Genomic DNA, 13,445 nt, shown 5'->3' on the forward strand with positions numbered 1-13,445 from the left:
CACACCAGGCCTTGTAGAATATCCTACAGGTTCAGCAGTGTTTTGAGATTTTATGTGTATGGGTGTTTTGTCTGCAAGGTGCCTGGTGCCTGAAGATGTCGGAAAGGGCAGATCCTGGGGATTGGAGTGATGGATGATTTTCAGTCACTGGGAATCAAATGCAGGTCCTCTGCAGGAGCAGGCAGTGCTCTTAACCACTGAGCCGCCACGCCAGCCCGCTTGCTCCCAGCACACTCTCTTCCACCGTTATACTCTCAGTCAAACCAACCAAGCAACGCAGTTCCAGGGACTTAGGATGAGTGTCTGTGGCAGGTGACTGGTGGCATAGAGACAGACGGGTTTCTCTGCCCCTACTTTACAGGTGACACAACTGGAGAGGGGTGGCCCCAGATGACAGCTTAAGGAGCCGAGGTGGTAGGGACTGCAGGTTCCACCATACTGCGCTGAACATGGTAGGGAGACCTCAGCTCCCCAGATCCCCCTTCTTTTCACATTTGTCTCCTCCCAACAAGTGACAGTGACCTGTCCCTCACCCTGCCCTGGCAGCCAGCTCTGGGGACATCCGTGATGGGGGCCTCCCTGCCACATGTATGGCCCTGCTGCTGAAAAGCACCGGCCCACACCTGCTACTCCTTTTGCTTTTATTAAAAAACAGATCAAGAAAATATACACACTGCAGCCCTGAGGCTAAAGAGGCTGAGAGCTATGGGGAAGGGACAGGGGATAGGCATGTAGGATCCCCAGCAGGAATGTAGTGCTGGGAAGGCTGGGGTTCCAAGCTGGAACACAGGTGGCAAAGGGGAACTGGGGGTGAAGAACAGGAAGAAGCCTGTGTCCTGGGGTGCAGGCACACCTGCCCGGGGCTACTATCCACATGAGTTCCTCAGCTGCACTCTGCTCCACCTGGGAGCCCATCGGTCTTCAGAGCAGCACTCAGGCATTGATGGCTTTCCATCGCTCGCTGTCTGTGCTGTTGATGCTGCCTGTGTGGCAGGGCATGGAGGCAATGTCATCTAAGTAAGCCATTCCAGCGGAGTCGAACTGTGTGCTGGAGTAGCTGGCTGCTGAGACTCCCACAGGCCCTGCAGACTCCATGCCCTCGCGCCGGGCCACTGCGTAGGGTTGCGGCAGGTGCACGTCTGGCTCTTCAGCCTCATCCACTTGGCATTTGTAGGAGAAGAGGATCTTGGGCTCTGAGCTGGTGAGAGAGTACAGAGGAGCCACAGCCGTCAGGAGGAGCAGACAGAACCACAGCTCATCTACAAGAGCCCTTGAGCTCACCAAGATTTGCTCTGAAGCTGGTCCCACCCACACCTGAGACAGAGGGCAAGAGCTTTAATATCTCCCCACCATGGCCGTGTCAGCCCCCACGGATGACGATACACTAAACCCAAGCCTTCACCTATCCTGGCCAAGTGTGACCCCCATGCCTGCAGCACATGACTGCCCACTCCTGACCTGGTCACCATCTTCAGGGTAGCGAGAAGAGGCTCAGGAGAGCAGCAGCCTGAGCACATGGGAGCAGGCAGAAGCCCAGTAGAGCCTCACCTCTTAGGCTCCCTAGGCCTTCCCAGAGATGGTCCATGTCGACCATCCCAGTCCTCACAGGAGAGCAAACCCTGCCTGAACGCCACCAGATCAGGCCTGGGTGGGAGCCAGTTCCTGTCTTCGCATCCTAGTCTCTGATGTTCCCCCCACAACTATGCACACAGCACACCTTCCTTCCAACTGGGGCTCACTGTGAACTCCCAGAGCTCCTTCCAGGTACGGGCTCCCTGAGTGCACTCACATCTGCCTTACTTACAGCACAGTCTAGCACACAGCAGGTACTTGCTAATAGAACAGCATTGCTAAACTGATCCCTGTCTCTGGGGAAGAGTGCCTGTCTGTGCTTGCTACATATACCCAGAGAAAGCACCTACACAGATGCACCAGGGTGCCACTCAGTGCCCTCGGTGCACCCACCTCCCTGGCCATGCACACAGTCGCTGCAGGCTCAGCCACATTAGAGGTCTGGCCATCACTCACCCAAAGAAGCCACGGAGGAAGGCCACATAGATGAGCGGTGCAAAGAAGCTGAAGTACAGGAAGGTGGTAGCGTCCACACAGCTATGGCAGGGAGTGGGTCAGCATGGCCAAGGCCAGTGGGCCTGCCCTGACCCAGTGCCTTAACCAAGGAGAAGGGACCCCATACGTAACCCACTCCCATGGTGGGCACCCTCTTACCAGAGCCCTTCAATGATGTCGGCGCACAGCAGAGCACTTCCCAAGCCCTGCAGCAAGTTGAGTGTGGCCAGGATGCCTGCATACACGTAGAAACTCCTCCGTGCTGGGGGGCAAGGGTCATGAGCTTCTGAACCACCCTACCTTTAGGGCCCAGGTACGAATCTTGGGGTTCTTCCCCTCCCCAGGGATCCCCAGCTACAGGCCGGGAGCAGGCTAGAGCCCTCATGCCTCTGTTCCATCAGGTACTCACAGGGCAGGGATACACGATCCTTCAGTGGGGTCTTGGGGAGAATTACCACCAGTGAGTAGACCTGCAGAGATAGGGGTGACAGGGAGGCCGGGCCAGGCCAGGCTACTTCACCTGCCCCCAGGGAGCACGCCAGACCTCACCAGGAAGAAGAAGCAAGAGCTGACCAGCCAGAACTGGCGGCCACCATGGCCATAGATGTTGAAATCCTCAGCCGAAAGATGGGAGTCGGGGTATAGGATCTCCAGAGTTCCCTGCAGTAGGCAAGGAGGTCGGGTCAGTTCTTCCACTGGAGCCTCTTGACTTTCCCCTGCAGAGCCCAGGGCACGCCAACACGCCAGGCCCTGCCCCAGCCAAGCCCACCCACCTAGCTCCAGGGGCAGCTCAGACCCTGGCTGAGTTCCTGGTGAACAAAGCCTTCAGGGTGCAGCCTCCGCAGTCTACAAAAGGCCCCATAGCATATTCCTCAGGGGGCCCAACTAGGCACTCGTTCTCACACACTCCTTAGCCTTTCCTAGACTCACCTACGCTCTGTGTCCAGGGGACCGCTGGACCTGCCTAGTCCATATGACTCCTTGGGAAACATGACCCTTGACACCACCACCACCACATACCTGGGTGACTGAGTAGGCCAGAGACAGTACTGTGGTGATAGCCAGTACCCGCTTGATGCTGGACTTGCTCTCTAGGTGACCTGTAAGGCACAGGGGTGAGTCAGCCCCTCCTCCTAAGAGCCGTCTTCGGACAACTGCAGGAAGGGTAGGGAGAGTGGGCCCACATTAGGGGACAACCCTGCAGCATACATACCAAAGGCAAGGCCCAGGATGACCACGCTCAGCTCAATGGCTAGCAGGAAGAAGCGGGTGATCTCCCACAGGATCTGGGCACAGAGAGGCACAGGGTCAGCTGGCAGTGGGCTGTACTCAGCCAGGCATCCCTAAGTCTCTCCAACAGGACCAGGGTACAGAGGGCACATCATAGCTTCCACCAGGCTGGCCTCTCTGCCCACCCCCACCCCCTGGCCCCGCACCTTGTCAGCAACCGTTGCAGCATCAGAGGCACTGACTGTCATAGAAACCACAGCCCTGGCAATGCCTACCAGGGCTACCACAAACACCTGCAGGACAAGAGAAGATGAGAGAGTAGTGTCTGAACCAACAAGGCCTCGCTTCTGCAGATCCACTCAAGAAAGAGAGGTTTTAACTAGACAAGGGATGGGGTAGAGTGGGTCAGAGCGGGACACAAGAAGACAAGCTCCAGCACAGGGTTCAGGCATGGAAAACTCCACTACTGCCCATCCAAAGCCCCATCGGTCCCCGTGGTTAGAGCACCAGGCAGCTGGGACTCAGACCTAACTCTGCTGCTTTCCTGCTCTATGACCTGTGCGAGTGACAGTCATGTTTCTTTGTATAACCGCCACCCGTCTTCAGTGGGAAGCTCAGAGTCTGGCCCCAAAGGGACCCAGGGACACTCAGCTCTCAGGTGACATCTCAGAGTCTCAGTGTCGCATTCCAGTCAACCAGGCTCCTCTCCATATGGAGAAAAGAAGCCCACACCCTGGAACAGGGGATATATCCAAGGAGGTCACCCTTAGACCCTGCCTCACATGCAACCTTGTTCAGTAACCCCAAAGCAGCATGCATGGGACCCAGAAAAGGCTGGGACTAGAGGCCCTCTCCTCAGGCAAACCTGCTACAAAGACAGCACACGGGGGAAGGATGGACGACTGGGCAGGGCTGCTGTGGACACCTTCCCTCTCCCAGCATTCAGCCCACCCCTCTAGCACCAGTTCCCCGTTTCCCACAGAGATCTCTTGCCTCCCCCAATCAGCATGGGCTGCTGGCCTGTCTTGACCTTTCCCTTTCCTTGCTAGCCTGTTATTGGCTCAGGCATGAATGTGGGATCCTAGGGGGCCAATCAAAGTGCAGGCTAGGTCTCCCCTAATAGCCAGAAAGAGGGACTCCCTAGTGCAACTGGAAAAGTCAGCTGGGTTCCCAGCTGTCCTTGGCATCATCTCTGTGGGGGGAACCAAGTGCAGTAGAGAACAAGAGGCAGAGCCCCTGGACCCAGTCATACCTAAAGCTAGCTTCATTACGGAGGCAATTCATCCATTTCCCTGTTGTACTTAAATCAGAGATGGGCTCTTTGTCACTGATTGGAGGAAACTCACCAAGATGTAGAAGGTAATAAAAATGGGGCTGGAGGTGACACGGATCTTGGCCCGAGCTAAGGGAAGCTTCCAGAGCAGGAAGATGAAGAAGAGCACATTGGGAATGAGCAGCAGGAGGTCCCAGTACCGGACCCTGGCAAGGGCACAGAAGCTGGCTCACTGGTGAGATCGGTACAGTTCCCCCAGCCTATAGCACCCCTGACAGTTCACCCTCAGTCCACCCACAGTCCACTCTCAGTCCACCCACAGTCCACTCTCAGTCCACCCACAGTCCACCCTCAGTCCACCCACAGTCCACACAGTGGGCCAGGAACCCACCTGGAGGAGCCGATATCTTCGTACAGCAGCAGCAGGCACTGGTGGGGCTCACTGATATTGGATGCTGCGGGCGGTGGCCACGCTGTGCTTCCATTGGCCTCCTGCAGGCTGGCCATCCCACCGGCAGTGGCCCTGAAGACAAGCCCGTGTAGTCAGAGCACAGGGCCCTGGCCCACCTCCCTCCAAGGCACCCAGGGAAAACCAAAGTGGTAGGTGCAGAGCGCAGGCCACACTAGGAGAAAGCTGGACGGGGGTCGGTCCTTCCTCTCAGGCTCTGCCAGGATTGTCCTTCCAGTCTCCAGAGATGAAGGTGCCCAGAGTCTGGCCTCCACCCTGCCCCTGCTGCTTGCTCTCCTGGTGCTTCAGTCCTCTCTGGAAAGGCACTGAGAGCAGTATTCTCTTGGGGAGGCCATGGTGATGCAGACTGCCCCCGGCAGGACAGTATTCAGATGGCTGAGTGACGTGGCTCCCAACTCCACCTTGCAAAGCCCACCCAGCACCTGAAACCACACAGCCGCTAAAGTCCACAGGGGAACTCTCTGCTGCACTGGAAAGGGAGACACAGGTGGAGAGGACACCGGAAGCACAAGGATGTCCTTAGGCCTGGAACAGCGGCACAAACAGGGCCAAGAGGGTCACCTGAGAAGGCTAGGCTACCAGGAGAAGCTGAAGGCCAGAGTAGCCCAAAGGCCAGTCTTTGTGGCCACCTGGGCAGGAAAGTCTGGCATTCAGTTTGGAGCATCAGAGAGTTAAGGATCTGGGGTCCCTAGAATGCCCTGGAAGGAGGGGACTAATAGTGGGCAGAAAACCCTAAATGAGGAATCTTAGTGAGAGGATTGTCTGGGGATGGCTGCAGGAAAAGTTGAGCCCTGGAACTCATGGGTGGCAGTATATGTCAGTGATAAGAAGGAAATCTCTATCCAAACCAGTCGGCAGTCAGGCAGGGGATGTACATAGGTGAAGCAATGTCGGCCTTTGGCCACAAGATGGCAGTAATAAGCTTGAACTGCTGGCACAATGAATGAGCCTCCCAAACGCGATGTGGGTGGATACAGACTCAATAGTGCCACACGGGACCAATACAGAACCATGGCTGGAATGGCCTTTGTAGACTGTGGTGGCACACTAAGCCCCAGGCACTCCACCCAGGCGTGGGCGCACACACATGTATACTACAGAAAAGCTCCGAAAGCTTTTTACAGGAAAGGGTGGCCTGGTAACCTATCTGTGGTGGGATTGGCCAGGAGTGTGGCACCCCTGTGGGTTCACTAACAACAACTATGGACAGCAGCAGAAAGAGACTTGGGGGACTCAGGGACATTTTCAGCTTTAGGCCCTTACATTCTAGTGCTACCTCTCCTGAAGGGACAGAAAACCCCCTGTGCTCGGAGCCCCCAATCTTCTCTACAACAGGCCGGGCCCTGGCTTTGATTTGTTACACCTCCAGCTTGCTGATGGGGAGACTAAGGAGGTAAGTATGTACCTGGTTCCTAGTAGACACCCCCAAAAGAAGCTGTCTTCTCCCCAGTCCTGATCACGGCAAAGGTGAACAGAGCGCTATCCTCCACTCGTGTGCCCATCTGCATGCCCAGCAGATCTGACCAGGCATGTGTCTGTTATACCCAGCAACTCACTGGGTTGCTCAGATGTGACAGGGACAGGGCCTAGCCTCCTGAGGTCTTCCCCCAGGGACATAAAAAGCAAACTTCCACTGGAGACAAGCACTGAGAAGACAGCGGAGTGGGACACAGTGACAGAAACACAGTACAGAGAGGGAAGTCCCCGTATCCACACTTCTTACCAGCAGAACCCTGGATTTCAGTCTGTTTTTCCCAGCTTCCCGTGCAGGAGGGGCTGGCCACGTGGACACCAGCGGAGTGTGACTCGCCAGTTTCAGGTTGTGCTCTTCTTCCTTCCTATTGGCTGGAATACGGATGTGATGGTGGGAACAAGAGCAGCCACGTTAGACCATTAGATAAAAGCATGTATTGAAGTAAAAAACTAGCAAGGAAGATGTTTTGTGGGTCCCCCATGCACACCCGACACTGCTCCCAGACTGACAAACGAGATGGAACGGCCTCCTATCTAGTTAGCATGCCTTGCTTCACAGCTAAGGCTGAATTCCAGAGATCATGAGAAGGCTGATTTAGGTCGGGGTTCAGTCAATATGTATGTGACTGAGTAGTCAGCCTTGGGGGAAAACACTCTGGATGAAGAGCATTCCGTGGAGAGGACAGCAAATACAAAAGCCCTGAGGTAGGATTGGACTTGGTCTAAGACCAAAAAGAATAGGCTGGGCAGCTAGGGCTGTTGGGGCAGCTGGGCAGAGATCAACAAGGTTAGCAGGGCTGGATCGGATGGAGTAGCACTCCTACAGGCAATGGAATTTCTCTCTCCAACTACTGAAAAGGTCTTTCCAAAGAGGTGACAGGGTCCCATTTCCTGTGGGCGGGTGAGGGGAACATAAGTGAGACAGGAGGAGGTACTGTAACCTTCTAGAGTGGGAAGGTCCGCGAAGGGGAGAGGGGTCAGCCAGCATGAATGCCCCACTTTCCCAAGGGAGCTCAGCACTCCTGCGGTGTCCAGGGGTTTCATGTGGTAAACTCCACACAGCACAAATGTCAGGAAATGTAAGTGTGTCCAAGCCTGGCCAACCAGACACCCCTCGCACCCTGGCCAGTGAAAACCTTCCCTGCTGAGATCAGCAGGAAACTGTGACTTTGGGCTGGAGCTCTGGAGAGAGAGCTAGCAAAGGGCAGAGCCACAAGGTGGATGCAGAGAGAACCTCTGGGTTCACCCACATGATACCCATCTTTCCCAGCCGTAAGGCTCCCAAATCCCCTTCACCTTCACGGTGTTTGAGTTTTACCTCTCAATTCCCCCCACACAGCAGATGTTTATTTCTTTATTCTGCATTGCTGAAGGCTGAATGCCATGCTAGGCAAGAACTGAACCACTGACCTACATCCCTATCTTCCTTTTAAGACAGGGTATCCCTATGCTGCCCCGCCTTGAACCTGGGATTCTCCTGCTTCAGCCTAACAGCTAGGGTGACAACAGGTCTTTGTCCCCAGGCCTTGTTCCCAGCTTCTGGAGGTTATGGAATTGGCAAGCCAAGCTAGGATGGCATTCTTGGCCCTGCCTCCTACTTGCTGTGTGACCTTGGGTGAGTCACTTCCCTCCTGTGTGTCACAGGGACAAACATAGCTACCTAGCAGGGTTGCTGTGATAGTCAAAATGAGGCAAGCTATGAAAATGTCTACAGAAGACACAGGTCAGAGATGACTTTCCTACAGGTTGAAGGAATGGATGCTGGATGAGGGTAGGGGTCTGTCCATGAATCCAGGTGCCCTTAGAAGGTCTAGCAGCTATGCAGGGAAGGAAGACCAGAGGTGTCAGCTACCCCCTGTGTGGATTGGGAACCCAGCCCTGGGAGCCACGATGCTCAGAGGTGTGGCCACCTGCTGCACTATAGTAGATAGTGCAGTCTAGCTATCCACTCTAGCCTGGCAACCTGGCCAGTTCTCTACCTAGCAGTCCCTCTGGTAAGCATCTCTACCTGAACAAGTGAGCGGACATTGCGGAGTAGGCAGAGCCCCATCAGCTGCCAGGCCAAACTCCCAACCCAGAATATTCCTGCTCCAGCAGCCCTGAGGCTGGGAAGCAGTCAACCACACTGCACTTCTGCCCTTGCCATGATGATTGTGCTCCTAAAATAACCGAAGTGATGATAACAAACACATTAGATCACACTTCCAGTGCACACGCTCGGCGCCCTGTGCTTCCCTCCTAAGAACACTGGGCAAGCGCCATCAGGGTCCCTGTAAAGGAAGGAAGGGCAGGCATGGCCCAGCGGAGCCACAGACCCTGGCCCTGTCCTGGGACCCAGGGCTCCTCCTTCCCCAGACCTCCCGGCATGTGCAGTGACAGGAAGTGAAAGGAGCTGGCCCACCAGGAAAAAGAGGAAGGAGAGAGGGCTGACGGAGACAGAGAAGGGCAGCGACATCTTGAAGGAGTAGCAGAGGATTATGGGGGAGTCCAGGCCTCTGGGAACCAGGGAACTGAGGCAGTTTCTTCCACCTGTGAACCTGAGAGGGCAGTTCTGACCTCAGAGCATTCCCAGAGGCCAAGCTCCTGCCCACGGCTCAGGCCTCTCCTTCCTCCCACTCTCTATGGCTAGCCTGCTGGGCCTTAGGTGGGACTTACTCTGACCCTCCCAAGCCTCCCCAAGGGCCTTCTCTCCCTGCCCTGGCAAAGGCTGAGAGAGCTTGTCTTTCCCATCTGTGCAATAGGCTTGCCTACACCTTCTGAGCTCTTATATGGAACCCCTACCCAGCGGGAGGGTAGCAGTGCAAGCAGCCCCAAACACTTGCTTCCCTCCCTTCCCTCCCAGGCTGCTGAGCCTCTAAATCTAGCAGCAGAGCAGCATGGGAAATCTCCAGAAGATAGAGGCTAAGTCCAGTGCCTCTCCTGCAGCTGTCAGCCTTGGTGATAGAGAAGAGACTCTGTCCTAAGGGGCCCTGTGGCCACCAGGAAGATGGGATGGTCCTGGTGACCTGCTCCCTGCCAATCCTTCTTGCCCTTCTCTTCCCACCAACTTCTGTCTCACCTACCTCAGGGGCCTTTGTGCTTATCTTCCCCAGGTTTGACCTCATCACTTGACTCTGTGTTTGCCTCCCCCTCCAGGTGGGCATCTGCATCTCTAGCCCACCTGGGTGTTCTTTCACTATGTTGGGTTGTTTTTTGTTTTTGTTTGTAAGACAGGGTATCATTGGGCCCAGGCTAGCCTCCAACTCAGTGTGTAGCCAAGGCAGGTCTTGAACTTATGATCCTCCTGCCTCCAGCTCCCAATCCCTCCACCACCACCCAGCTCTTCGGTATGCTGTTTACTGCACTAGGCCTCCATCGGCAGCGGATGTATTTACATGGTCTCTGTCTGTCTGTCCTAGGCCTCAAGACCCAACCCCCTGAAATAGAAACCGCACAGAGTAAGAGCTCAACAAAATGCTACCACGCGCACAAATTTCCAGTCCAACGCAACCAACCGAGCAGGACAAGAATTGGGGGTCAGTGTCCCATACCCCACAATCCCTTCCTCCTTACGGAGCTGAGAGGAGTTATCCCTTCCTTCCGCAAGGCCAGGGAGGCAGAGGCAGAGCCCCGGCTGTCCTTTCCGGCTGCAGCTGAGCTCGGGCAGCACCTGGAGTTGCCGGTGTCCAGCTCCACACAGGGTCTAGTCCTGACAGCTAGGGTCCCTAGAAACTTCCCAAAGGCTGTCCTGCGCCTGCACCCCTAGTGGCACAGGGACTGGAGGGGGACGGTAGGCCCGAGTCCGAGAAAGGAGCGAGGCTGGGCCTCCGGTTAGCTTGGCGCAGCAGGAGAAGACCCCGCAGCCCTTACCTGAGAGCGGGGCTGCGCAGGCCGCGGGACTCCGACCCCCGGAGGGCAGAGAGAGCCGGGGAGCGTCGCGCAAGAGCCGCGGCTGAGGTTCTACTCAGGTCGGTCGCGGGTGGCCGGACGCCGCCAGCGCGCAGGACCCGCCGGACCCGCAGCACCGCAGGACCGCAGGACTCCCCTGGCTCTCCCCGGCAGCAGCGACTGCCAGGCGCCTAGGCTGGTGTTTTTCGTCCAGGCAAAGCTCCGAAAACAGTCACGACCCCTGTTTGTGGCACTCAGCCCCGCCCCCAGCCTCCAGCAGCCAATCGTAACGGACTCCCGCCCAGAGGGAAACAGGCCAATAGAATTCCTCAGAGGGCGGGACGGCCCGCGGAGCTCTTAAAGGGTCTGCAGAAAGCCTGTAGTTGCCCCAAGAAAAGTGTGGGTGAAACTTCTACCGGGAAGAGAATCTCTTCACCGCTCACCCCTAAAACGTTTCAGGACAGCGCACCGAGCACGCTCTGCCTTTGTCCCGCATTTTTCTGCGGTCAGCTCTTGTCCTCCGACCGGTTCTCCCTCCCCCTCCAAAGGTGGAGCCTTGGGGACCCGTGCCCCGCAAAAGTGACCTCTGGTCACCTGGACCAGGAAGGAGGGAAGAGAGGGCGGCCCTTCCTCGGACGCCTTGTTCTTGTCCACTTCAAAGGGACCTCGCGTTTACAGGGCTCCAGGCCCTGGCACCAGTCACCCTGAAGGCTGGGTGCTATTAGTCGTGTTTTGCAGCGGGAACTTGATGATGTTTCTTGAAGGGGTTAAGGAATGTGTCCAAAGCCATCAGACTAGGAAGTGGACACGCCAGATCTCATGCGTAGGCAGGTGCCTTCCAGAGGGACGCCTTCCCTGACTGCCACCTCCCACGGCCCTGTGCGACACCCCCAGGGCAACTTGGAGGCCTGGCCTCATTTCAGGCCACCTCCTGCCCATCTTGAGCAACTTGGTAACTTGAGCCAGCCACGCCTCCCTGTATATATTCAAGCTTGTGCCCCCCCCCCCCCCCCCCCCCCCCCCCCCCATGGAGGGCATCTGTCTGCATCCTCAGAATCTCAGGTATGGCTTCTCACATCCGGGTCTCTCCCTCAAGTGATGATATTGACATGCTCGCCCCTTCTCAGGCATCCGGTGGCCCAGAACCCAGCCCATAGTGTGTCCCAGCAGCACCTTACCTTGAGGGGTGACTCAGTGCTGCCCGAAGGTGTAAGCACCTGTTTATTATAGGATCCCAGGATCGCCCAGGACAGCACAGTGGGACTGGAATGTTCCCTGAGACTTCCAGATTAGGTCCACTGTCAATTCTGGTCTTAGCCGGAGAAGCCGGCTGTGCCTGCCTACAGTAGCTGTCACAGCCACACTGGCAGAGAAAAATCACCAGAGTTCTCAAATTCCTGCCAAAAGAGTATAGTACCCTTAGGAATAATGACAAAAACATGCCCTAGACTCTCCCTGACCTCCAGGGGTCAGGGCACCACTGTGATATACTTACAGGGAGAAAGGCCACAAGAATTGGACTCAGGGTTTCTGCAAAGACAGTACATGTTTGTAACTGCTGAGCACACCCCCCACACCAGCCTGTTGTCACCGCCACCACCATTATCAGTGACAGTAGGCATACAGGGTGTGGTGGGATTACCTGCCTGTAATCCCAGCTTTTGAGAGGCTGAGACAGGAAAAGTGCCTCAAGTTTGAGGCCAACCAGGGCTCTATAACAAGACAGTGTCTCAGGAAAACAAGAACAATGTGGTGTTATTCTGTACTTCATACTCTGGAATTCTGAGCTCCGTGTGTAGGTGTCTAGGAGATTTTATGTCATTTGTGGAGTAACCAAGGCCGTCAAATGCCCTCTTCCCTCTGGCAGCAGTGCAGTGGCTCCTCTGCTGCAGTGTCCCTTACACACAGGACAGTGTGGCATCCAGAAAGCCACACGAATGGGGACCTCCCAGTTCCTGGATTGCACCGGTACAGGGCGTGAAGAGCTGTGCCCGTCCTGAGAACCTAAAGCACGCTGGGGCACTGGGCCCCTCCCTATGCTTGTCTCACTCAGCGCTGCTCTGCTCTTTAAAATTACAAACCACGCCTCTTTCCGTCCCCATTAAGGGAAGGGGATAACCCAGCTTCAGGGGCCTTCTGGGCCTGTGGTGACTCCACTATCCTCTGCTGTCACAGGGTCTGGCAGGGCCCAGGCCACTTGGACTCTGCGGAATGTGGCTCTGGTTTATCTTGTCCATGACATCCTGCTAGTAAGGATGGGCGGGCATGGAGGGGCAGGCAAGTGGTAACCGATGAGACTGTACAGGGAGGGGGGGGAGAGAGCTGAAAAACTGAGGGCTTGCCTTCATTGGAGCTTTAGGGGTCTAGTGGCCTAGGGCAGACTCGGTCATCTTTTCAAAAACCAGATCCTATTATGATGGCATAATGTGCCCTCTACCTGTCTTTGGAGTCTCTGTCATCTAGATGCAGGCATCTTCCACACTGGTGGTTGCTGCTGTTACCTGCGTGGCTCCAATTAGCACAGTGGCTTCCAGCTTTGGGGGAGACCTCCAGCAGGTAAAGGGCTGTGGGCTCCTGTCTCAGAGACCATGCTACTAACCCACCTCCCTAAGCCACATCCTTTACACTAGGGGTATCTCCTGTACTCTGAGGCCTGCAGCTCCCACCTTCTGAGCTTCTGCCTGTCCTTCCTCAGCCCTACTCTGAACTCTTCATGCTGTACCTACAGCGGAAACCCCATCCTGGTGAGACCCAGCTGTCTAGGGCTACAGGGACAGCAGCAGCCCCCTCACTGCAAGCTTCCAGCCTGTCTCTGCCCGCCTCAACAGGTGGCAGCTACTGGTTCACGCCACCTGGCTTCCACGCCCCACCCCCTTCCAGGTGACCTCGTGTCAGAACACAGCTCCAACTCCTAGACAGACTGCATATCTGTGATCTGAGCTCTCCCACCCCTTCCTGGGCATCACAAGTTGTGAACCAAGTGTCCCTTATACCCTCCAACCTGCACTCCACTGCTTCACACATCACATCCTCCCCACCTGGAACTCCCTTCCTGCACCTTTGCCA

The 13,445-nt window shown here is 56.0% G+C and overlaps 1 protein-coding gene across 3 annotated transcripts; it reads right to left on the bottom strand.

Annotated features, from left to right (window-relative positions):
- Positions 1–624: 624 nt before the first annotated feature.
- On the bottom strand, positions 625–10,668 carry Tpra1 (transmembrane protein adipocyte associated 1). Of its 3 annotated transcripts, none has more exons than XM_038320513.1 (12): positions 10,362–10,668; positions 6,763–6,884; positions 4,962–5,093; positions 4,644–4,776; positions 3,504–3,590; positions 3,281–3,353; positions 3,088–3,167; positions 2,641–2,727; positions 2,477–2,507; positions 2,227–2,329; positions 2,029–2,109; positions 625–1,198 (listed from the first exon to the last, which is right to left on the bottom strand). In XM_038320513.1, the coding sequence occupies exons 3-12, from the start codon at positions 5,075–5,077 to the stop codon at positions 934–936; spliced, it is 1,056 nt and encodes a 351-aa protein (XP_038176441.1). In that variant the 5' UTR covers positions 5,078–5,093; positions 6,763–6,884; positions 10,362–10,668; the 3' UTR covers positions 625–933. The 3 variants fall into 3 exon arrangements, with proteins under 3 accessions (XP_038176441.1, XP_038176440.1, XP_038176439.1); XM_038320512.1 differs by having other exon boundaries at positions 2,477–2,537; positions 10,362–10,667; XM_038320511.1 differs by having other exon boundaries at positions 2,477–2,537; positions 2,617–2,727; positions 10,362–10,664.
- Positions 10,669–13,445: the final 2,777 nt, after the last annotated feature.

The sequence above is a fragment of the Arvicola amphibius genome, chromosome 2, assembly GCF_903992535.2.
Source record: "Arvicola amphibius chromosome 2, mArvAmp1.2, whole genome shotgun sequence".
Lineage (NCBI taxonomy): Eukaryota > Metazoa > Chordata > Mammalia > Rodentia > Cricetidae > Arvicola > Arvicola amphibius.

Coding starts and splice junctions, on each gene's coding strand:
- Tpra1 (XM_038320511.1), bottom strand. CDS start 5,077: ATGGCCAGCCTGCAGGAGGCCAATGGAAGCACAGCGTGGCCACCGCCC. Junction 3,354..3,503: donor CTGCAACGGTTGCTGACAAG/GTGCGGGGCCAG, acceptor CTCTGTGCCCAG/ATCCTGTGGGAGATCACCCG. Junction 1,199..2,028: donor TTCCTCCGTGGCTTCTTTGG/GTGAGTGATGGC, acceptor CTCTCTCACCAG/CTCAGAGCCCAAGATCCTCT.